Below are 24,650 nucleotides of genomic sequence, written 5' to 3'. Positions count from 1 at the left end.
CTCTAAAGGAACTTATATGTTTGGACGTAATGAACTAGATCAATACTATTACTATACGATCATGTCACTCAGGACTAACAAGCTTTCATGAGAGCATTTTAATAATTTGGTAGTTATTCAAGGCCTTTCTATTCTGATATTCATGGGGTTTCCATTACGCCTGAAAATAGTTGATGGAGTTAATAATTGCCGTCCTGTGAAGATGAAGTCATTATTTGTTTTCGCCAGCAAGGAACTCAAAACCATTGATCTCTAATTAGCGTAATGGATTTCTGTGCGAATAGAGAGCAAACACACCCCACTCATGATCATTGTGAAAGCCTAATGATGGTTTAATAGGTCATCATCTCGCCTTCAAATGGGCTTCAAACAACTGTAGCACACACATACACAATATCAATACAAACATTTTATGCACACATGGAAGTATGAATAAGTGTAAGGATTGAAGCGTATGCGTTTGTGCGTGTGTGTGTTTGTGTTTGTGCGTGTGTGTGTGTGTGTGTGTGTGTGTGTATGCGTGTGTACGCGTGTGTTTGCGTGTGCCTTCCAAACTCGCTCCGAGCTTGTGCGTCCTTCATGTCCCACACCCCTCCTTTTCTTCTCCTATCTCCTCCCTCTTTCTGCTCTCTCTCCCCTCCCCCTCCCCCTCCCTCTCTCTCTCTCTCCCCTCCCCTCCCTCTCTCTCTCCCCTCCCCTCTATCTCTCTCTCTCCCCGCCCCTCCCTCTCTCTCTCTCTCCCCGCCCCCTCCCTCTCTCTCTCTCTCTCTCTCTCTCTCTCTCTCTCTCTCTCTCTCTCTCTCCCCTCCCCTCTCTCTCTCTCTCCCCGCCCCTCCCTTTCTCTCTCTCTCTCTCTCTCTCTCTCTCTCTCTCTCTCTCCCCTCCCTCTCTCTCCCCTCCCCCTCTCTCTCTCTCTCCCCTCCCTCCCTCTCTCTCTCTCTCTCTCTCTCTCTCCCCTCCCTCTCTCTCCCCTCCCCTCTCTCTCTCTCCCCTCCCTCTCTCTCCCCTCCCCTCTCTCTCTCTCTCCCCTCCCTCCCTCCCTCTCTCTCCCCTCCCCTCTCTCTCTCTCTCCCCTCCCTCCCTCTCTCTCTCTCTCTCTCCCCTCCCCTCCTCTTTAAACTGCGTGGAGTGAGGAGGGAGTGGGACTGAGCGAGGGGAGCAGAGACTGTCAGAGTCACGGGAGTGTTAGGAACCTCACACACAGAAGGGGCCCTCTCCGTCCCTCTCTCCTTCTCGTCCTCCTTCTACGTCCGTGTTCTGCGTCGGCTTTTCGCGTCTCTTCGTACCGACGACTGACCCCCCCCCCCCCTGCCCCCCCGAAGGAACACGGAGGAGCCGGCGTCCGACCCCCACCCATCCAGAACTTCTGCGCTCCTTTCTCGTTTCTCGTTTCTTCTCCTGCTTGCCGGCCTTAGAGCAACCCTCCGCCGAGCTCACCTGGGACTTCAACCCTCCGACCGCTGACTTCCGCACGGCTCCACCTCCTCCACCTCCTCCACCTCCTCCACCTCCTCCTCCACCCCCACCTCCACCCCCACCTCCTCCACCTCCTCCTCCTCCTCCTCCACCCCCACCTCCTCCACCTCCTCCTCCTCCACCTCCTCCTCTTCCACCTCCACCCCCACCCCCACCTCCTCCTCCACCCCCACCTCCACCCCCACCTCCTCCTCCTCCTCCTCCTCCTCCTTCTCCGGGGTTGACCCTGGCTGTGACTCCCTCCGCCCTCCGCCCCTCTCGCCGGGTGACCCCCCTCTCCCCCCGGCCCCCCCCGGGCTCAGACTGGAGGACGGGCGCGGGCGGGACCCGCGGCGGCAGGCGGAGGGCCCGGGGGCGCTTGAGGGGGCGTCGTCCTCGTCGTCGTGGAGACGGAGCAGGCGGGCAACTGGAGTAGGGAGGCGGCGACGGGGGCAGAGGAGGCCGGGTCGGGCGCCGGCGGCGGCGGCGGCGGTGGCGGCGGGGGGTCGGGGTGGGGGTATGGCGGTGGGCTGGCGGACGCCGCGGGGGGAGGCGGAGGAGGCGGAGGAGGAGGAGGTGAAGGGGTTCTGACGGCGGTGTGGGAGACGGAGGGCTTGCAGACGGTGGGCATCGTGGTGCTGGTCTGCGCCTCCATCAAGCTGCTGCACCTCCTCGGCATCATCGACTTCTCCGAGGGTAAGGAGGTGGAGGAGGAGGTGGGGGAGTTGGTGGGGGTAGAGGTGGTGGGGGTGGAGGTAGAGGTGGTGGAGGAGGAGGTGGGGGAGGTGGAGGAGTAGGGGGTGGTGGAGGAGGATTAGGGGTTGGTAGAGGAGTAGGGGGTGGTGGAGGAGGATTAGGGGTTGGTAGAGGAGGTGGAGGAGAAGGTGGGGGAGGTGGAGGAGCAGGGGCTGGAGGTAGAGGTGGTGGTGGTGAGGGTGGTGGAGGAGGAGTAGGGGTTGGTAGAGGAGTAGGGGGTGGTGGAGGAGGATTAGGGGTTGGTAGAGGAGGTGGAGGAGGAGGTGGGGGTGGAGGAGGAGTAGGGGCTGGAGGTAGAGGTGAGGGTGGTGGAGGTGGAGGTGGGGGAGGTGGAGGAGGGGAGATGGACAAATGAGTTGATGGTGAGCCAGAGAGAGCAAGGGTTGATGAGATGGTGACACACTAAATGGATTGAGAGAGAGAGAGCGAGAGCGAGAGAGAGAGAGCGAGAGCGAGCTACGTTGAGGCCATTGTGGGGCGTGGATGTGTGTTTTGTGTGTGCGTGCTGAAGCGAGACAATGTGAACTCGGGAGCACCATCACTAGCTATCAGGTTGAGACGAGAAGCAGAGCTGGAGTTTGAGCTGCAGAACTGTTCTTGTTTGTGTTTTGCTCCCCTTGTCTTGAGTGTTTGTTTTTGTCTGCGGTCACTTCCAATCATCTGGGTTACATCAAGGTTCCAGTCCCTCAAAAGCGCACCCCTTTCTGTGTGTGTGTGTGTGTGTGTGTGTGTGTGTGTGTGTGTGTGTGTGTGTGTGTGTGTGTGTGTGTGTGTGTGTGTGTGTGTGTGTGTGTGTGTGTGTGTGTGTGTTGGACATGTGTGTGTGTGTGTATTTGTTTATTCGATGTGTGTGTGTGTGTGTGTGTGTGTTCGATATGTGTGTGTGTTTGATACGTGTGTGTTCGAAATGTGTATGTGTGTGTGTCTGTTCGATATGTGTGTGTGTGTGTGAATGTTCGATATGTGTGTGTGTGTTCGATATGTGTGTGTGTGTGTGTGTGTGAATGTTCGATATGTGTGTGTGTGTTCAATATGTGTGTGTTTGTGTGTGTTTTCGATATCTGTGTGTTTGTTCGATATCTGTGTGTGTGTGTGTGTGTGTGTGTGTGTGTGTGTGTGTGTGTGTGTGTGTGAGAGAAGGGTAAATTGACCACATCTGTCCCCCGCAGCTCAGTGAGGGGGGCACCACTCTGGGCAGATACACACCACTACACAATACTACACACTACTACACACTTCTACACACTACTACAGACTGCTACACACACTCTCATTAGCTAAAGCAGCAAAGTAAGCAGTTTGGCTCCAAACGCCTGCTGCTCCGACACACAGATGATGTTTGCTAAACGCGCTTCGTCACCTAATTGAGCTGTACACACGCCGTCCCTAAACGCCTTGATAGTCCTCCTCTAGAAGAGGCGGGGAGGGGGTGTGAAGTGATGTATTACCGTGTGAGTAGAAGCCGTTGAAATGGAAACGCTGACCTGACCCAAAAGGAGGATTATTTAGACGGGGCCGGCGGGGGGGTTGTGAACGTCTCTGGCTCTGGACTGTTTCTGCTTTTTTAATATCCGCTCCGAAATGAGCCACACCCACATGGAGTACAAGCACACGCACACAGACACACACACTATTTCTGTTTTTTCACCAGGTGCCTGCTGTGCACTCCACACACACGCACGCACACACACACACACACACACACACACACACACACACACACACACACACACACACACACACACACATAAAGTAAACACACACATAAAGTAAACACACGCACACACACAAAGTAAACACACACATAAAGTAAACACACGCACACACACATACACACACACACACACACATGAAGTAAACACACATACAAACACACATGAAGTAAACACACACATACACACACAAACACACACAAATGAAACACACACACACACACACGAAACACACACACACACACGAAACACACACACACACACACACACACACACACTCACACTCACACTCACACTCCGCTCCGCTGAACCTGACTTTGAGAACGCCAGCTGCTGTCATTATATTGATCCGTTGCCACGGCACCACGACTGGGACATCAAGGCGGCCGGGGACGGAGTCAAGCGCTCCCGTCGCCGTGGGTTACGCACGCTGTGCGCCGTGGTTGCGCGCGTCTATGGCTGACGAGTGTCGTTGGGAGAGGGGCGGCCTTTGTCTTTGACAGAAAGCAGTCTTTGTACTGAAGCAGTAAGCAGCAAATGGTTTGGATCTTAATGTGATAAATGACTGATATAATGAGTTCATGAAGCGATTAAACCACGATGAAGCAGTTATCAAAAGGCGGATTCATTTTGGGATACATTTTGTTATGATCAATGGTTAAACTAATTCATGATTTGACGGTAATTGACTATTGATCATCATTACAGCATCATGAACTCAGCATCAAGTTTGTTAATGTGTTAAACTCTAGTGCTAGCCGAAGTGCCAGTCAGGGGAATACAAATGAAGACTTCTTTCCAACGCGATGAATGTTTGGACCACCTTTATTAAGTTCATAACGTTAACTGTCACCAGACCGGGGGTAACTCTGACCCAACAATTTGCCCCTCTTTTTCAAATTAGACTTGGAATTGCACCTTTACAGTGTGCATCTGGTCCGTCTTTCCCAGTGGAAGCAGTAACCCAGCTTGCCATTCACGTGTGGAGCTTTGCCAGTTGAACCCTATAGAGCATTGGTTCTCAAAGTGCGGCCCGCGGGCCAATGGCGGCCCGCGGAATCATTCCTGGCGGCCCGCAATGACATACATAATTATGTTATGAAAAAAAAGTTGACTCTCTCTAGCTTTCAATTAAATCCTTTTAAATTTGTTAGTTTTAATCCGACTGTACATTACTTAGAAAGGCTGAACCTCAGTTTTGTGATTTAGACCTCACTTGACCCCACACCCGGAGGTCCACGGTGCAATGTTTCTTTTGACCACTGGGATGCTGACGGCGTTTCCCGCCAATATTTTTTTTTCCTTTGGCGGCCCTCAGTCAAATTTTGGGTTCCTAAATTGGCCCTCAGTTGTCAAAACCCTTAGAACCCCTGCTATAGAGACTTTATCAGTAGCCACAGGGTTTCGCTGAGTGAAACAGTGGCATTCAAGTGCGTTGCTAAAACACACAAAACACACACACACACACACACACACACACACACACACGCACACTTCCTCTGGGACTGTGCAAGGCAGGCCCAGTGGGACTGTGGTTCACTCACTGCACCACTTTTGCTGTGCTAAACTAAAGTACATACTTTGTTCAATATAATTACGTCTATATCAGGCACCACAATCATATCGTATCATCACCTGGAGAGCTGTGTGACAAAATGATAGTTTGACATCCTAATCCTCTTTCAAATGAGGATTAGACACGTGTCAGACGGCAGACACATGAATTCATAGATCAAAACGTTTCACTAAAACGTCAAACTTTTTGTAACACTTTTCCCAGGAGAACTATTCCGAATTTTCAGAAGCTACCGGACCAGTGTGGTTTCTCCGTTGCGTTGGTTGGCCGTTCCTCTGGTTGCCGTCACCACGCACGGTGCTCCATTGCTCATGCCTGTTTTCAGCGCCACCCCTGTGAGTCATTAACGCCCTCCTTCTGCTCAGCACAGCCTCAAAGGGTGCAGACCCACCCGAGTGTCACAGAATGATAAATATTTCTCCTTTTTCATCAGGTGCCTGCCGTGCACTCCACACACACACACACCACACACACTCTCTCAATAGCGCACACAAAACAGACACACGCTCATGCACCCACTCACACGCACACACACACACACTCATGCACACACAAACACACACACACACACACACACACACAACAACACTCTCATACACACACACAAAGAGACACACACACACATTCACTCTCTCATCCACACACATACACGTTTCCACTCACTCATCCACACACACACACACACAAACACGCACATAGGGTATCATGCACCTACGGACAGAGGTAATTACACCGACGGTAATGGAAAAGGTGTATCCATTATCAATCACTATTGGCGGACGCGGGGCCACGCATTAACCTAGCATGGGTAACACTGCTGCAGTCTTTGTCTCCGCTGTTGATCTCTGGCCCCGGCGACAGAGACGTGACTGGTTGAGAGGCAGCCAGTGTCTCCTCTGTACTGGGATCGTACTGGAGCGTTGACTCCTGGGTAATTACCTGTGCTCCAAGTTCGGATGCTAGTGGAGTTGGCAAAGCGTGCTCTCTGAGAGTGCTGTTTGGAGAGATGTGTGGAACATGGTTTGCTGTTACCTTGAAAATCCTTGCTTTGTGTCACTGCATTGCCCCCCTTTTGTTTCTGAAATTCACAATTTCTAAGTCCTTTTGCTATCTTTTTGTTTCCCCTATTTGTTACGTGGCTTTTGACCATGCCTGTTCCCTTGTTGACACTTAGTATAGGACTGTGCTTCAGTTGGTTTTAAAGATGAGATGTTGGACTATTGAGGCCTGCTTAGGGTCCCTTATCACTAGGAATCAATTTATTGTGGTCCCACGGACCCACATGAAGATCCAGAGCTGTCCATGGTCCTTCTGGCTTAATTAAATAAGCCATGGTTTATTCAAATGACCTTTTCACTTTAATTCGGTCGGCATTTAGTTGATATCAAGCAGTTTTGATGTGCCTGTCATAAGACGTTTCCTCAACAAAGATGAGACTCAACAATCAGAATGCCAATGTAATCAGAATACCACAGACGGAATTTCATTAAACTGCAATCAGGACGCCACTCAATGTTCACAGAACTCCGGCACGTTTCCTTGTGAATGACCACATTGTAAAAACTAAAACGGAGCCTTTTCTGTATCGGTTAAATGTGACACGATGTTCCCAGTGTGTTCCCGAGTAGTGTGACACATGCCGGCAAGTTTCACGCTTAGTTTAATCAGCAAAGCTGTTATGAGGCTCTTAATTATCTTTTAAGATGATTGAAATTAGGACGCGGGCCACTTAAGCTCTATCCGACAAATATCAAGTGAAGATTGCCTCCTATTGCACGGTTCACTGTCAACACTGCATTGTTTTTTTGCCCCGAGGTCTTAGAAAGTAAACAAGTGATGGAAGTTCGGAACGTTGGTTTGTATTATCAAACTGTTTTCTTCTTTATTTGCTTGAGGAGGATACTCACGTAGTTCCTACCATCCCCAGTGTCAACAGCCTAGCTAGTGGACGTCCATCAGCAAGATGCTGCAACCCCAACTTCATCCTTGGAAACATTGATCTGAATTCCCTGAAAGTACCTTTTGAAGAAACACTGAATAACTTGATAGTTTTACTAGCGGATAGAGGCCAATAAGTCTGCCTCTGTTGACCTTTGCGGATTCAGAATTGGAGATGTTGTGATGGACACAACCTTTCAAGTGACGGCATTAAAGAACCAAGTTCATGTTGCTGTGGAGGTCTGTGGAGGGCTTTGCCTCGTGAGAGAGATCTGCACAGGCAGAGAGGACGGACACATTGTTCTCTCCGTCAGTGAGGATCAGAGTACCAGAAAACTGGATTCAAAGATTGAAATGCGTTGTGTTTTGCATGCGCATGCTGTGCAGCGAACCGTGTCACACGACGAGTGATCCATATTGATGAGAATAGCACAGCTAATCAACTCTGATGGGGGCGCGGGGTTAATCCATATTTATGGATCAGGAGTAAACCTTGGGGGGGTTGGGGGGGCGTGTAGTGCACCTTAGCAACGCATCCAAAATGTGTGTCTCAGTCCAGGCCAAGGGGAGCCGAACACATCGTCTTGACGATTCAAATTAAAGCTTTAATCAGTCAGTCGGAAATGTCCATCGTGATTAAAGTTCTGCTTACCGTGGATCTTGTTGGTATTTTATAAGTCTCACTTCAATACTAAATACAACGTTGTGTCCACCAGTTGTCCGTTGACATCCCATAATAGTAAACGAGGAGTTGAATATGCGCATAACAATTTGCATTATGGGATATTTCGCTGTACATTACCATGCATATAATAACGGCGGTTGTGTCTCTTTTAAAGCTGAACACAGCATGGGCAGATTCAACCCAAAGTCTAATCGGCCAACCTTATGTATCCAAATAGAACAACACCAACAGTGCAGATTCGGCGGGTTTGTGACTTTAATTAGCAAGCTCAATGAATAAGCATACGGCTGCATAAATTGCCGCACCAATACTTTTCATAATTATGCCGGGCTTACAAGGTCGTAATACATAATGCAGTGATGTTTACACGTAATATTGCAGATAATTGAGAGGTTTAAGCTGTTTCACATGCACTTGCTCAAAAATTCACTGAGTAGTCAAAATGATAGTGTAAAAATAACTTACTCTGGCTGTGTTTGTGTGATTTGGAGTTATAACGCAAGGGTTAGAGTCTCTCAAGAGACGTCTTGTGTTTGACAAGCTTTGAGTGTCAACACAAAAAGATTGACTTTCTTTATTTGATTTATTTGGTTGAAAAAATTCAATCATAGACACATTTCAATAAAAGATCTGTATATAAATGTCGCAATTGAGTGATACTGTGTTTAAACAGGGACAAAGTTGACCATTAGCTGATGTCTATTCCAGGTATTTACTAAAATCAATTGATTCATAGTATGACGTCGACCAACCTAAACACAAATGCACACTGTGGTTCTGTTAGCACCTGAGTCACCTGACTCACGTTCAAAGGCAGTTCAACACTGAGAGGTTTGAAGGCTTGATTCAATGAGATATATGACCCCCGTAGCCGAGCGGTTTCCAAGACAACAATGCCCGCAGGCGCCATTAAAAGCTTTTCCAGACAGATGAAATGGCAGACGTTTTGGATTCCAAAACCACAAATCACGTTTGTTTTTTCTTAGTGTCGCCTGGCACACTCTTTGACGTTTATAGGACCTAAATAATCACTCAACAGCCGTTGGGCACTGGCAACACAATAGCGCACAATAGCCTTCTTGTCCCGGTTGTCTGAGCACTGGGTCAGTTGTGTGTTTCTTCTACACTTCTTCGTGGTGACGGAGGAAGACACACTGAACTCGTCCGACTTCCATTCTTTTTTTCCTTTCATGTTTGTTTTTTCCCGGATACAGTTTGTACTTGCGTTTTTTAAATAGAGCCAAGGACTTTTTTCCAAAGATGCTTCGATGAACAGCAAACACTAACTCATGTTAGTGTGTTAAGTATGGACTCGCTAAAACTGCGGACCAACTGCCACTTTTCTGCCAGTTTCCCCAAGTAAGGAACAAATTATTGAACACGACTCTTCCACACGGTCCTTGCTTTCATAATTTTCTCGTTTCCCATTCTACCGTCTGACAGTAACCAATTCTAACAGTTAATCTAAATCGAGAACCGTCTGAGAATTTCAAAGGCAAAACACATTTTTACGATTTCTGAGGCGTTTGTGGCACGGCAGTTATTGTTTCCATGCCCTCCATTTCAACCTCTCTACAGTTTACCCTGCAGTTCATCCCTGTGTTAGGATAATAAAAATGACATTCTGCTTTCCAAGATTCCCATCTTGGGGCCTCTTTCCATCAGATATCCCTCCTATACACACAACCCCGGTGAAGAGCCATCGGGTATATCTCCAGATCCACATTTACAACCCGTGAATGTCATCCCACCGCGTCCACAGACCCCCTCTCCCATGTCGCCACGTCCTATATCGTTTGTGTTGACCTTTTTGCCGGTACACTTTGCGGCGGGGAGCAGACAACAATAATTCCATTATAGAAAGACACACAGGGTTCACACAGCCCACGGCAAGAAGACCTTTCTCCCCGTCGCTAGCGACTCCTCTCTCTGCCGGGATATCCATCGACATCCTGGAAACCTCTGAGGGATACCAACGTTACGGTGCCCTTAACGTCGGGCCTTTCGGTTCAAACTGCCATCAGCGCTTTTATTGTGAAGCAATTACTCCTATTTTGTTACAACCGCTTGTTTTTTCTGTGAAGACGACGGCACGATAGCGGCTTGTCTCCCTGGGGGTGCTGCCGGGGGACGCTACGTTGACTCCATCACGCCATGTGTTGGAGGAGGGGCCGCGAGGCTGACAGACGCTGGCAGCTGTGCCGTTGAGTGGGTAATTATGAAGGTGCTAAATCAAACTCCGCCGCGTGAGCCATCCACTCTCCATTTAAACACTCCCCTGGGAGGCAGGTGTGCCGACGACGTGATAGGGCCGTCGGGGAGGGAGGGAGGGAGGGAGGGAGGGGGAGAGAGAGAGAGAGAGAGAGAGAGAGAGAGAGAGAGAGAGAGAGAGAGAGAGAGAGAGAGAGAGAGAGGAACATGCACAGAGAGAGAGAGAGAGAGAGAGAGAGAGAGAGAGAGAGAGAGGAACATGCACAGAGAGAGGGAGAGAGAGAGAGAGAGAGAGGGAGAGAGAGAGAGAGAGAGAGTGAGAGAGAGAGGAACATGCACAGAGAGAGGGAGAGAGAGAGAGAGAGAGAGAGAGAGAGAGAGAGAGAGAGAGAGAGAGAGAGAGAGAGGAACATGCACAGAGAGAGGGAGAGAGAGAGAGAGAGAGAGGGAGAGAGAGAGAGAGGAACATGCACAGAGAGAGGGAGAGAGAGAGAGAGAGAGAGAGAGAGGAACATGCACAGAGAGAGAGAGAGAGGAACATGCACAGAGAGAGGGAGAGTAGCTGACGTTGATTTGACTCGGGTCAATCTTAAAGGGGAAACATGCCAACATGGATTAAAATCCAGCAGCCTGCCAGACGGTACTGGTCGGCTCATCTGTATTCATTAGCCTTATTTCACTTTATAATTCCTCTGGTTGGTATAACACTGTCCACCGTTCAGTCCAAAACGGCAGGGTTTTCAGCCCCTCTTACTTACCGGCTTAAATCATGCAGGAAGCATACTTCTTGTGGCAGAACTTTGAGGGTTTGGAAATCGAATTGAACGGTAGTGTACACGGTGCTCTTGGACTCGAGGTAATTGGCTTCAGGGTTTTCCTGTGTCGGTTTTTTACCGGCTCAGCGCTTGCGTCTACGTGTGTTGTGTTGTGTATGCGCGTTACCGTGGACTTCCACTCCCGAGGGCAGATCAAGTCTTCGACTACCAGTAACGACCTAACCTTTCGCCGGGTCAGGAATGTTTGAAAACTAAATCGTTGGCCACATCGATCAGTCAGAGTCGGGGACATTGCTAAACGTCTTTAGAAAGAAAAACATCATTCTTCTTTGAAAAAGGAGTTTATGTTCAATCTAGTTTTATCATACTTTGTGTTTTTAATTTTTTTGACTTTCATGTCTTGCAGTATTGATTGCGAGTCATAGTCTAGTCAAGTTCAAGCAATGTGTCTATTCAGTCTATTTTCTATGCTAGAAAACAGATAGAAGAGAAGCCAAAAACAGTTTATGCACAGACATATGACAAAAATGACAATTGATTTCTAAAATAGTTCCAGTAATGAAATTATTTATTGCCGCCCCCCTCTTGGAGATTTCACTCATCTCTGAAAAGACCCAACAATACAAATAAATTGAAAAACATGATGTTGTTCACTTCCATTGTTGATGCTGTTGTTGTTGTAGGGAATTATAGATTGAATATAACGATTGTACTGATACCTGCTCTTATGAATACAGAACTAGAACTCAAGGACAGCCCAACCATCTTATAGTACGGTCTCTGTGATTATTACGGTTTTCATATTTCAGTCATGGTCTGAAAGATTAGCTTCCAATGATAGAAAATACCATTCATTGAATGATATTGTTGAACTCCTTTAATTTATATTACTCTTTTGCTTTCCCACCTGTGCTTTCCCTGCTGTATAACCTGTGAAAACATGATATGCATCGCCGCAGAACATAAATGAACCCAGTGGAATAGAAGTGTTGTGGTTGAAAGAGTTGAATGTATCTAATATTCATGATAAATACTCCCGGTGGGGATTTCGGTTGTCAAGCATTCAACACTTAATGCAAACCACTCTGACTCATACGTACGACCAGCGATGCCACGGTGATATCAGCCTTACATGTCCCGTGACACTGATTCTTTCGTTTACATACTTTGTCCTTAAATAGACAGCCGAGATCTTGGAAACGACGTAGCCGTGGTGATGGCGACCGTAGATACCGGCCACGGTCGCTAGTCTTTTGAGCAGCCAGCCAACGACCACGTGCGACGACAGACCATATTTGGAGCATGCCGAGGTGAAGATGAGCTCAGATAACGTGTTTGACATCGGAGCGGGGTTAATACGTCAATACTCGAGTGTGGGCCGCCGTGCACGATGGGAAGTCACACGTTGTCACCGTGGCAGCTTCAGAGAGATGAGATGAGTTGATTAGAAGTCTTCTAGACATGGACATGTCAGTGTTCTGGCTGGTGCAAGCACCATGAAGGAGATGTTAAATAATCATTATGTACCTTTGATATGAATGATACGTTAAAGCAGCTCATTATAATAAAGAATTATTCAAATGTTCTCCAGTCATGCTTGTTGCATTTCACGTTTTCGAAAAGGTATTTCGAGAAAAACGCAACCACTTATTTGGTCTTTAGAGATTCCAGTTGTTAAAACGATGAGCACTTATGAGTACTTAACAGAGTATTCAAACACACCACCAATATCACGAACCCAAAGCTCCCCGTGTTCCTTGAATATTCAACACAACACTTGCCAATCCATTTCCTTTTCCTTCTGAAGGATCGGATTACGTTGTGAGTCGGACATCCGACTCACGGCTGCAATCCCAAATGAGTGATGGAGGACAAACAGCGTTCGTTCTGTCAGGTGGATGACGCACCGAGCGCACGCTGGCCGCTTCATTATTCAGGGGTTTCCTGGTGACCCACAGTTACACGGGTCGTTCTCCCATAACGCCCGCCACACAAGAACCGCAATCGGGTCAAGACGGCCGATTTCTGGAAAACCAGAACCACAGAGCTTAGCGGCTGACCTAGATCATAGCTGACCACGGCACACAAGAAAACACATAGGCATAGTGTTGCATCCTGATCACCTGTAGTGGTAACGCTATCACTAGCGAGGGGAGAGCGCTGTCCCCTGTTCTGTCTTCCCCAGTGGTGGTCAATGAGCTGCAACCGTCCTGGAAAATTTGCTTTTCTAAAACTATTGTCAAACTCATCGTGCCATGGCTCAATATATGGTTCTGCATCAGTTCTGGTGAATAAGTCCAAAGGAGGTGCTCATCTTAGCAGACCCGTTTACGAAGACTTTTAGCAGAAAGTCCAACGTTTTTCTAATTGTATTATTATGGTTGAGCAGCTTGGTTTGATTCAACATTGCTGTACGAAAGCTGTGTCACTTGTATGCAGATGAACTCTGCTGTGTCCAGTCTCTCCAGCCCCTACAGATGCCTACAGATGATCCCTTTATGATACACTATGGCTTCATATACCGGGCCCCTATATTCCAGTCCATAGAGCTTATTGATCCATGGATGTTAGGCTTGCAACCTTTCGCTTGGCCTTATCTGTGAGAATATTAAACTGATTGATGAAACGGTGCCTGGGGATTAACCTCACCGGGCGAAGGGTAAACGGGGTGCACAATTTTCTCTTTCGATGCGTTGGACTGCGCTCTCTCACCGAGATTGTATTCTGTGGTGTTGTCTATTGTTTGTGCCTCTTGGCTTTTTCGGATCGTTTGTCTACGGGTGAAGAAATTGCGAAGTCAGGCCTCTGCATGTATTTTTCATGAATCTAACACTAAACCTGTAAGAGCAGATGCTACATTTTGGATATTAAGGAGCAACAATACAATAAGGGTGCTCTGATTCTTTCAAAGAAGGCGTATTGATTGCAAGGCTATGGCTTTGCCTGCTTGTTTGAGTTACCTGAGTAAGCTTACACACCGACTGATTCATCCCCCCACCCCACCCCTCCCCATTCTCTCTGTGCTTCAACACTTCATTCAGGACAACAAAATAATGAATGTAAAAAGTTTGTGAAATATTAACTTTTTATCCGCTCACAAGGCAAAAACAATGTCAATTTGGCGGGTGAGTGTCTGGGTGTGAGCTTGGCCGCTGTGCTTCGTGGCATACTGTTGCCATTTAGTTACTAAAGACACAAAGGTCACACATTAATCCTGACAGGCCCGGCCGTTTGCTCTTTTCCCCCCTGATTAATGGAGGTGTCACTCCCACCCCTACTTTATTTAGCCCCTCAGAAACCCCCCCGCGTCGGCCATCTTCTCTCCTGTGTCTCCTCGGCTTCTTGTTTGTTTTTCCTCACCGCTGCCTTTGTGACTTTGAGAGGCAATTAAGAGCCTTAATTATAGATTATGAATTATGGATTCGCTAGCGGTGCAAGAAAATGGCGTAATTGGTGAGCGGTAATCTACATGGTGAAACCTTGTTATTTTTGTCATGGTTTCACATTTTCTGCCATTGTTTGTAAGAATTATGCCAACATAAGGTTTGGCCGATAATTTAATGGTTATAGTCATTCATCCTTGAGGATTGCATTAAATAGAGATATTTATTTGAATAGTATAACAAGATAGTTAAAACATGAGTTTTGAAATGGCATAGAGAAAAGACGTTTTTGTATAATACCACCACTTAAAGTAGAACATTCTTCCAATCTAATGGCCTTCAGACTGTGTGGTATTTTAAAATCATTCGCATATAATCATTGATTTGTTTTGGTAATGATAATTGGGATAATAGATCTCTATCCAGATCTATTCTCACACACAGTCGGTGTACGATTCAGGAACCTAATCAGTTCTCCCTCAAAATAAAGTGCATTACGCCACACACAGAATAGGGGTCTTTAAAGGTCATGACATGAATATGACACCAGAACAGCTTCCCACACATGAAAGCCTTTAAAGTCTGCGATTAAAGTCTGATAGCGCCTAAACCTTTTTTCCAGCCCACGCGCCAAAATCTTCCTCCGCCAGCATGTCTCCTCCATTCCACATAAGGAGCGAAGTGTCTGGTCGGTACGGCTGTAATTGAGGGGACGATCACCCCAAACCCTGCAACGTCCGTCCTGTCCCCTTCTTTTGGTCGATCGCTCGTTTTAGATATCTTACGAATGCTCTCCCTCTCTCCATGTCTTACAATGACGTCTTGTCTGGCCTCAAAAATAGTTATGAGGCCTAGTTCCAAAGTAAATCAGCTGCTGATATTAGTCTTCCTTGTCACTTCGCTATTCAGTTAGTATTCTTTATGCAGTGTTCTTAACCCGACACTTTCTATTCTCAGCATTGGTCGATTCCTAAAGTAATAAAAGGTATTTGAGTAAATGGATCACCTTTAAGGTCTGGTGATCCATGTTTGGATTGAGCTCTCCTTCATGCGTTTCACTTCAAACCCGGTTTCAGTTTACTAGCAAAGGCTGAATCCTAATTGGTCCGTTCACACGGCGAGCGGATCACAGATACGACCCCCCCGCACTCTCACGTGGCACGTGTTGTTGTCCTGAACCGGAAAAACGTCCTGCAAACCCGTACAGCGGCACGCGCCCCAGTGCTCTGATCCCCACCTCCCCTACCCCCCTACTCCTCTCCTCCTCATGCTGCGGCTCTTCGTTGCCAGGGGTTACCGTGCCCCCCCCCCCCCCCCCCCCGTTGACCGTGTGTTTTCCCAGGTAGCGTCTCGTCGCGGGGCGGCCCCCGAGCTGGGCGAGAGGGCCCGACTCGCGAGGCTCTTACCCGGCGTCGCTGCCGAAGAGCCGCCCGCCAGTCAGTCTCTCCCTCCCTGCCTCCCTCCTCTCCCCCTCTCTGACGGTTTTACTGCTGACCACAAATGCGTTGTTCCTTTCTTTGTGTTTACCCCCCTCCCTCTCTCTCTCTCCCTCTCTCTCTCTCTGTGTTTATGCGTCATACGGGGTCGGCAGTAAGTGCTGGCCCTGGCGCCTGCCTCAGGGATCTCAGAGAATCTGCCGTCTTCAGCATCCGACGGGGACGTGTGCTGGGAACACCAAGGCGTGGGTCTTGAGTTGGGGGGGGGGGGGGGGGGGGGAGTGTTGGCTGGTACGGAACTGAGTGAGGTGTCTGAGTGAGCCTCGATTGTGGGATGCGTTGGGTTTGAAGGGTGATTAGATGATTCGTTGTTCGAATCCCAGAAGCGTTTCCGTTTTGCGTGTCATTTCCGTAGCGTTTGATTGTGTTCGATGCCAAGAAGGAAATGTGCGCACTCTGAGAGCCGACAGAGACACACTGACACATACTCGGAGCCAAACACAATCGCATGGACTCTCACACACAGACACACACACACGTAGCAACGCACACACACACACTCTCATTTAGAGCTACACATAACACTTTTCGAAGACACCCATACAAACACACACACACACACACACTCAAACCCTCCCATACACAAACTGCTCGGACATACTCACACTCACACAGATACTATCTCTCACGCACACACACGCTGACACACACAGACACACACTCTCGCGCTCACACGCTGCTCAGACACACACTATCCCTCTCACACTCACACTCTGACACACACACACACACACACACACACACACACACACACACACACACACACACACAATCACACTCTCTCACACACACACACGCGCACATACTCACACTGTCCCCCGGCTCTGTCGTTCGGCAGTTAATCTGTAGCCAAAATGGTAGCCACGGTCCGCTGGCATCCAGCCACACAGAGCTAATGAGGCTTTTAGAGACCAATGCTGCACTTCAGGCCGACAAGAGAGAGAGAGCGGGAGCGGCCAGGCGGCGACCAGAGCGAGTCAACGCCGCCGCCAGTGACAGCGCAGAGACAGCGCCTGCCCCCATTACAGGGGCCGTTAAGAGGGTACGTTCGGTCTCGCCGGCCCCTCATCACAAGACGTGGAAGGCAGAGGAGTCTGCTCCCACCCCACAGACCCCTTAATTGCCTCTGCATCATACTGCGAGAGGCCCCCGTGTGTTTAAACGTGGCCGTGTCTTGGGAAGGGGAAACTGGCCGTTTGGATCAGATGTGGTAATGTTTGGGTTGGGCTTTGAAGTGTTTTTAGTTTTTTTTCAAAGAAAGCCATTTTGTTTTGATGAGGCACTTATTTCACCAGAGGCGGAAGACACGAGGAGGAAAGGTGATGCAGGGTTGCATCGATTTTTCCGTTGAGTTAATTTTTTTCAGTCTTTCTTTCGTTTACATCCATTTGAACATTCGGCCAACAAAGTTTACCACACACACAGAGAGACACTTTCCTCACAAAGCGTCAGCCACCCTTAAAACCGAGACGTGACTGCGACCCTGTCCCTCGAGGGCTCCTGATTCCACCCAGTGCTTCAGAAACACACAAGACCGACTCAGAGTTGATCCCTTGCAGCAAACCCTCCAAAGTGCCCATCACTTCCATCATTACTACACACATACCGACTGACTCTCTGGACTAAGTTCTCCGGTACTATCCTTCACACACACACCGACTGACTCTCTCTCTCTCTCTCCTCCCTGCAGACAGCGTGGAGGATGAGCTGGAGCAGTCGGCGGTGCGCCACCGGCCTGAAGGCCTGGAGCAGCTGGAGGCTCAGACCCGCTTCTCCCGGAAGGAGCTCCAGATCCTGTACCGCGGCTTCAAGAACGTAAGCCCAGTGTCCTTCGCACTCCATGGACGTGTTTCTGTTCATAGGTATCGTCGGTATGGACGTTGGTGTGGTTGACCTGGTGGTTTGGCGCTGGGTGTAGGATAGTGCAGTGGTTTGTAGGGCGTTGGACTCTGACTGAGTACCACGTTCGATACCCGATGTCCAGATTTAGAGGCGTTCTTGATATGAAGTTTGCCTAACCCCTGCTAGCTGCTTTTGAATGAATGAGGGTCCATATCTGTGTTAATTCAATATTAATAATTAGTAGCTTGGTAAAAAATGACTAACTAACTGTAACAATATTAAAGAGTAGGCCATATCTCATCAGGTCATAGAAACTGCAGCAGAAATGTCAGAATTATTGGGGAAATTAATATAATATGATCTTAAAAAAACGATATATACGATTTATAATATTCAGCTTGATAAGCTATTCAGGATTCACACACACTCAGGGATAGATGCTGGGTAGGTGTGTCAGGGATTAATGTTGCCTGTTTGAAACGTTCTAGTTTAAAAGTTCTGGGTTCGATCCTCAACCTGAACGTATCCGTGAGCATCGATCATCTCTACTTGCTTCTTAATTTCTCCTTGCTGTATTCCCTGTAAGGTCCTTTGGTCGTCAGGCCCAGAGAGGAAATAATAGTGAAACAGCGGTGTGATACCATGAAACCGTTATGAAAATGGCGTAGATTACTGATGAGCAATCGGGTCACGGAGAGTGTTGTGTGACAACGTGGCCCACATAGGCTCTCCTCCCTGTTCTCCTCGCCTCGGGTGTGTGCGGCCTAATGAGATAACCCAGAATTAACTCTGAGTCCTAATTGTCTGCCGACGCCGAAACGCGGGCGAGAAGCGTGACAGACGGTGGCAGCGCTCGCCCTTTGACCTCCGGTAACCCTCTGGTGGCAGCCGCATCCTGTTGAGAGGAGCACAGGTCGCTGGCCGAGATGCCCGTCCGTATGTCCGCGTGTCTTTGTGTCCGTGTGTCCTTGTGTGCGGGGACAGAGACCCGGACGGTGGGGGGATCTAATGAGGCGTCTCGTGAAGGTCCCCCCGGTTGGGTCTTCGCCCTCCCTCGTGGGAGATTAGGATCCGCACCTGGGACGCAACGGTTGCGCGAGCCGTTGCTTATTTTAGCCCCTGTGTGCTTCGAGAAACCTGATCTGCTTCTCAGCAGTCCTCTCGGCGCACACTCTACTCACTTTAGAAGTGTGCTTGCCTGCAGGTTGAGTCATCGCCCAGGAAGTGATAACGTTAGAAACTATTGTTCGGTGAACCTCTGCAAGAGTTTTGTTGAAATCATCCGGTACAAGAATAAGCGATTTTCACTGGCGTAACAAAAGCACGTTTTTTTCCCCCGCAGCGCACCGATAAATCCTCTGTCGTCTATTGTAAGAAATGCGGACGCTCGCCCTCTCGGGTTGTCTGAGGTTTCGGAGGAAAGCGAACATCGGAACCGGGAACGCGGTTGCGGTTTGTGAGAACGAGGTCATCGGTGTCCACAGTACACCGTAGACGCTGTCCATGTGGAACACGTAGCAGGCAGGGCTTTGGTGGAGATCAGCAGACCTAACACCTGTGACCTTGAGGTCCTGACTCCCTAACCTGCCGTTACGGAGAGTGTACCCACTCCCCCGTGCTCCACCACGATATCTCCATCCAAATCCTCTTCTCAAGACTCGATCGCAAACGCACCCTCCTGTCTGACTGGAGACGGTGTCGGTTATGGCGTTGTCATTATCCAGTCCCACGCACGGCAGAACAGATCAGCCATTTTCTGTTCACGCTCACGGACGACCCTGTCTGATTCCTTTACTTATAACTATGGCTGATGGGTTTGTTTCACACGCCGGCACTTCAAGGCTGGCTGGCTTTGGTTTTTTGTATCCCCCGTGATGAACCTGTGATTTATTTTGTGCGGATGAGCTGGCACTTCCCCAGTGTACAGAAGAATGGACACCGGTTCAGGTTGTCACCTCTTGAGACCAGTGTCCTGTGGCCACAAAGACAGCACTCTTATGATGAAACACAGGCCTGGATCATTGTTATGTTCCCTGCCAAATTGTCAACCTGAAGTAAACTCTTTCACTAAATCGTTTTACACGTTGTGCTTTGGTTGCAACATTCCCATTCATCTGAATGTTTTTGGGTTTAAAATGTAAAAGATAAAACTGAAGTTACATAAAAAGTGTTTTCTAAGAGGACGAGTGTAATTGTGTGCTTAAAGCCACGGTCAAGTTGTACAATGAAAGTAATACCGTCTAATTCTGTATTTACAGGGATAGTCTCTCTTATGTTTGGACCTATGTTACTCGAGGCGTCTCAGGGGTTTTTATCGGCTACAATCCCTCTCCTATAAACACAAAAGTCTGCCCACAGATGTCAGTGTGCCAGTTGTACATGCTGCGCTCACACTCTGTGTCCAGGGGGGGTGGAACCACTAAACCTTTCTCTGAACCCTGCATGTCGCCCGTCTCATTCCAGTGTAAGTGTCATTGCTTGCGCCAAATCATAAAATATGTACTGTTTAATAGAGTCTTCGATCTAAAACTATCAAGCAGTGTACGTCTGAACGGGACGAGAATCATAGTCAACCGCCGATAACGGGGAGCAAGTGAAGGTGGTGGCGAACGACACAGAATAGCTTTCAAAACGACACAACGTGATTCTACAGCGTCTAACGTCATTGCCCCAAGCTTTTACTTTTTGTTCAAACTTACTTTGCGTTTACCGGAGTGAGAGAGAAATCCACATTCTGAGAAGAGATGCAGTGAAAAGCAGCTTTAAGGACACAGACATTGAGAATTTGACAGCAAATGGGGGCTTAAAAAAAGATAAGCTCAATTTAGATTGTAATGAAGTGGCAGTAGCAGATATTGTTGGCAGGTATATTTTTATCTTAAAAGTTGCAGTGTGCTCCTTTTCTACCTGCATCAGTTTTACCACATGGTACTACAACTTGGTACAACACATTCAATACATGAAATATGCTCTACTAAAACTAATTTATTAGTTGCTTCTTGCTGATTACAATGCATATTTTTCAGTAATGTCTTCATTTTTGTTCTATTCTTGTCAGCCTTGACCTTATTTGTGGTGATATTAGATGTTGAATACGTATTTTACATACAAGTACATCATTAGCTGACATTACTATTCTCCATTTCCCTGAAGGCTCTGGCAATGTGGATGCAAAGGTCTAACACGCACGCAAACAAAACAAACAAAACATAGAAAAAGACAAAAATATGTTATTGTGTATTTTATTCAAGGTTTCATGCAGGCTTGTAGGAGGAAGTTGACAGCCTTTTTTAATGTTGGCCTTGTATCTAGCGTCCTTTTATTTAATGATATTACTGGCACATTACTTTGCAATTGAATGGATTTTTATAATGAGACGTGTAAATAATATCAATACAGCATAATACAAAATATAAACGCTTAAAGACAAGTTCCACTGATGTTAGCTAGAATGAAACAATTGGGAAGTTAGTTCAATATTGGTTAGAGCATTCACTTATATTTCTAATTAATGAAGGTTGCAAATGTTCGATGTAGAGTCCAAGAGGAGTCATCTTTATGGAAATTATGTGATGGTAGTTTATCTTCTGGACATGTTTTGACAGATAAACAGTATTAGAATCCCTTTCTTGTGACAGCATGGGACTTCTGAGGCAATTGCTCACATTATTTGAAGCAACTGTTCAAAATAATGGATCCTATAATTAACAGAAAAATGTCTTACGATATTTTGTTCAAGAGGTATCTTTTCACAATCGATATGTACTTAGAGTGTATTGTGTCCAAGTCTACCGAACACAAGCAGCAGCAGCAAAAAAAAAACATTTCCACACAAGAAGATGTAATGTTGTTTTGATCATTGTAATACACTGCTCCTGTTCCAGGAATGCCCGAGTGGAGTGGTCAACGAAGACACCTTCAAAGACATCTACTCACAGTTCTTCCCGCAAGGAGGTATGTTGTTGTAGCCAAGAGTCTCCCTCCCCCATCATTATTCCCTGGTCTCTCTTGTGTGATCTTTCTGTTGGATTATGAGACATTACGGCTAATGCTTGTTTGCTTTCCCCCCAGTATTGAAAAATAAAATGGATATTGTTTTTTTCCTTGGTTTCCTTGATGGTTTTGAGCCAAACAAAGACGGCTTTGCGTTCTCTACTTCCTTGTCATTTTATAAAAAATCCCAAGTGTTCCAATCCATGACATGAAACAGTAAAGGTATTATATGTAGTATCGGTCAGAAGGGGTCATTCGATCAAAGCAATAACAAAACAACAACAAAACAACAAAAATATTTTTTTTCTGCCCCAATCCCACCCACTGTCCTTTTTATCGGTCGTCATGAAAAGAAACATAAGAGGTAACACTGTCGTATTTCATCGGTCTTTATTGAAAAAAACATAAGGGGTAACACTGTGGTTTTTGTCAAATAAAATATAAGGGGTAACACTGTTGTGCTTTATTGGTCGTCATGAAAAAAAACATAAGGGGTAACACTGTCGTTTTTTAGCGGTCGTCATTAAAAAAAACATAAGGGGTAACACTGTTGTTTTTTATCGGTCATCATGGAAAAAAACATAATGGGTAACATTGTCGTTTTTCATTTGTTGTCATAAAAAAAACATAAGGAGTAATCGGCCGTCATGGAAGAAACATAATGGCTAATAATATTGTCGTCTTTTATCGGTCGTCATGAAAAAAACCTAAGGGGTAACTGTACGGCCACACCAAACGCGTTACTCGCGTTGGGGGCGTCAAAATTCGGCATTTTTGCATAGGGAACCATTGGTATAGGCGCGTAGACGCGTTACATGCGATGAAGCGTCGCGTTAGGGGCGTTACGCGCGTCAGACGCACGTAATTACGCACGTAAACGCAGTAACGCGCCCAACGCGCCAACGCCCGAAGTTCAGAAATCTGAACTTTCAACGCTCCAACGCGTGACGCTTGGCCGCGATAGCCAATCAGCGTGGAGCTTGACCCGACGTCACTGGCAGAGAGTAGTGAGCTTGGACAGAAGCATACGGCCGACATCTTTCTTTATTCTGGGTGGAAATAGTAACATAGTTACGCTATTAAATGCGTTTATGGAAACATTTTTAGCGAGAAATGTGCATTTTACTTTCATAATGTTCGCTCGGTGAATGTGAAGGATGTTTGGTTTGATAGTTATGACGAAGAGGGAACGCTCCGTTCACTTGCATGGACAGAGTCTCTGGTTACAAAGCAACCTCAACGTCTTGGCGGACTATATCTCTGCTGATCAACACTACGAATGCTGGAAACACACCAGACACCCCATGTGAAGTTATTTAACCCGATTATTGTTATTTATATCAGAGATTATTTAATCAAACCCGATCTAAGCTCTATCACCCAAACACGGCGGCGTTTGGGTTTCCTACCTCGGACTCCAGCGCAGCCACGGCCGACAACTATCTTTATTCTGGGTGGAAATAGTAACATAGTTACGCCATTAAATGCGTTTATGGAAACATTTTTAGCGAGAAATGTGCATTTTACTTTCATAATGTTCGCTCGGTGAATGTGAAGGATGTTTGGTTTGATAGTTATGACGAAGAGGGAACGCTCCGTTCACTTGCATGGACAGAGTCTCTGGATGCTAAGCAACCTCAACGTCTTGGCGGACAATTTCCCTCCTGATCAACACTACGAATGCTTGAAACACACCAGACACACCATGTGAAGTTATTTAACCCGATTATTGTTATTTATATCAGAGATTATTTAATCTAACCCGATCTAAACTCTATCACCCAAACACGGCGGCGTTTGGGTTTCCTACCTCGGACTCCAGCGCAGCCACGGCCGACAACTATCTTTATTCTGGGTGGAAATAGTAACATAGTTACGCCATTAAATGCGTTTATGGAAACATTTTTAGCGAGAAATGTGCATTTTACTTTCATAATGTTCGCTCGGTGAATGTGAAGGATGTTTGGTTTGATAGTTATGACGAAGAGGGAACGCTCCGTTCACTTGCATGGACATGGACTCATCTAGCTGCGTTGGCGCGTTGACGCGTTGGAAGCGTTGAACCGATGGTACGGCCACACCAACCGCGTTGCTCGCGTTAGGGGCGTTGAAAATCAGCATTTTTGCATAGGGAACCATTGGTTTAGGCGCGTTGAAGCGTTGAAGCGTTGCGTTGGGGGCGTTAGGCGCGGCAGTTGCACGTAATTACGCACGTAAACGCAGTAACGCGCCCAACGCACCAACGCCCGGAGTTCAGAAAATTGAACTTTCAACGCTCCAACGCGTGACGCTTAGCCGCGGTAGCCAATCAGCGTGGAGCTTGACCCGACGTCACTGGCAGAGAGTAGTGAGCTTGCACAGAAGCATACGGCCGACATCTTTCTTTTTTTCTGGGTGGAAATAGTAACATAGTTACGCCATTAAATGCGTTTATGGAAACATTTCTAGCGAGAAATGTGCATTTTACTTTCATAATGTTCGCTCGGTGAATGTGAAGGATGTTTGGTTTGATAGTTATGACGAAGAGGGAACGCTCCGTTCACTTGCATGGACAGAGTCTCTGGTTGCTAAGCAACCTCAACGTCTTGGCGGACTGCTTCTCTGCTGATCAACACTGCGAATGCTGGAAACACACCAGACACACCATGTGAAGTTATTTAACCCGATTATTGTTATTTATATCCGAGATTATTTAATCTGACCTGATCTAAACTCTATCACCCAAACACGGCGGCGTTTGGGTTTCCTACCTCGGACTCCAGCGCAGCCACGGCCGACATTTTTCTTTATTCTGGGTGGAAATAGTTACATAGTTACGCCATTAAAT

The 24,650-nt window shown here is 47.3% G+C and overlaps 1 protein-coding gene across 3 annotated transcripts in view; it reads left to right on the top strand.

The window, feature by feature from the left end:
* kcnip4a (potassium voltage-gated channel interacting protein 4a) overlaps window positions 1–24,650 on the top strand; it is a 113,540-nt gene that overhangs the window by 73,091 nt on the left and 15,799 nt on the right. For all 3 annotated transcript variants that reach the window (XM_030338493.1, XM_030338494.1, XM_030338495.1), the window contains 2 exons: window positions 17,679–17,803; window positions 21,715–21,784. In XM_030338493.1, coding sequence (XP_030194353.1) covers window positions 17,679–17,803; window positions 21,715–21,784 — 195 coding nt within the window. The remainder of the gene's footprint in view (window positions 1–17,678; window positions 17,804–21,714; window positions 21,785–24,650) is intronic.

Source organism: Gadus morhua, chromosome 17, assembly GCF_902167405.1.
Source record: "Gadus morhua chromosome 17, gadMor3.0, whole genome shotgun sequence".
Taxonomy (NCBI): Eukaryota; Metazoa; Chordata; class Actinopteri; order Gadiformes; family Gadidae; genus Gadus; species Gadus morhua.
Note: the sequence above shows the minus strand (reverse complement) of the source record. Positions and strands in the feature narration are given on the sequence as shown.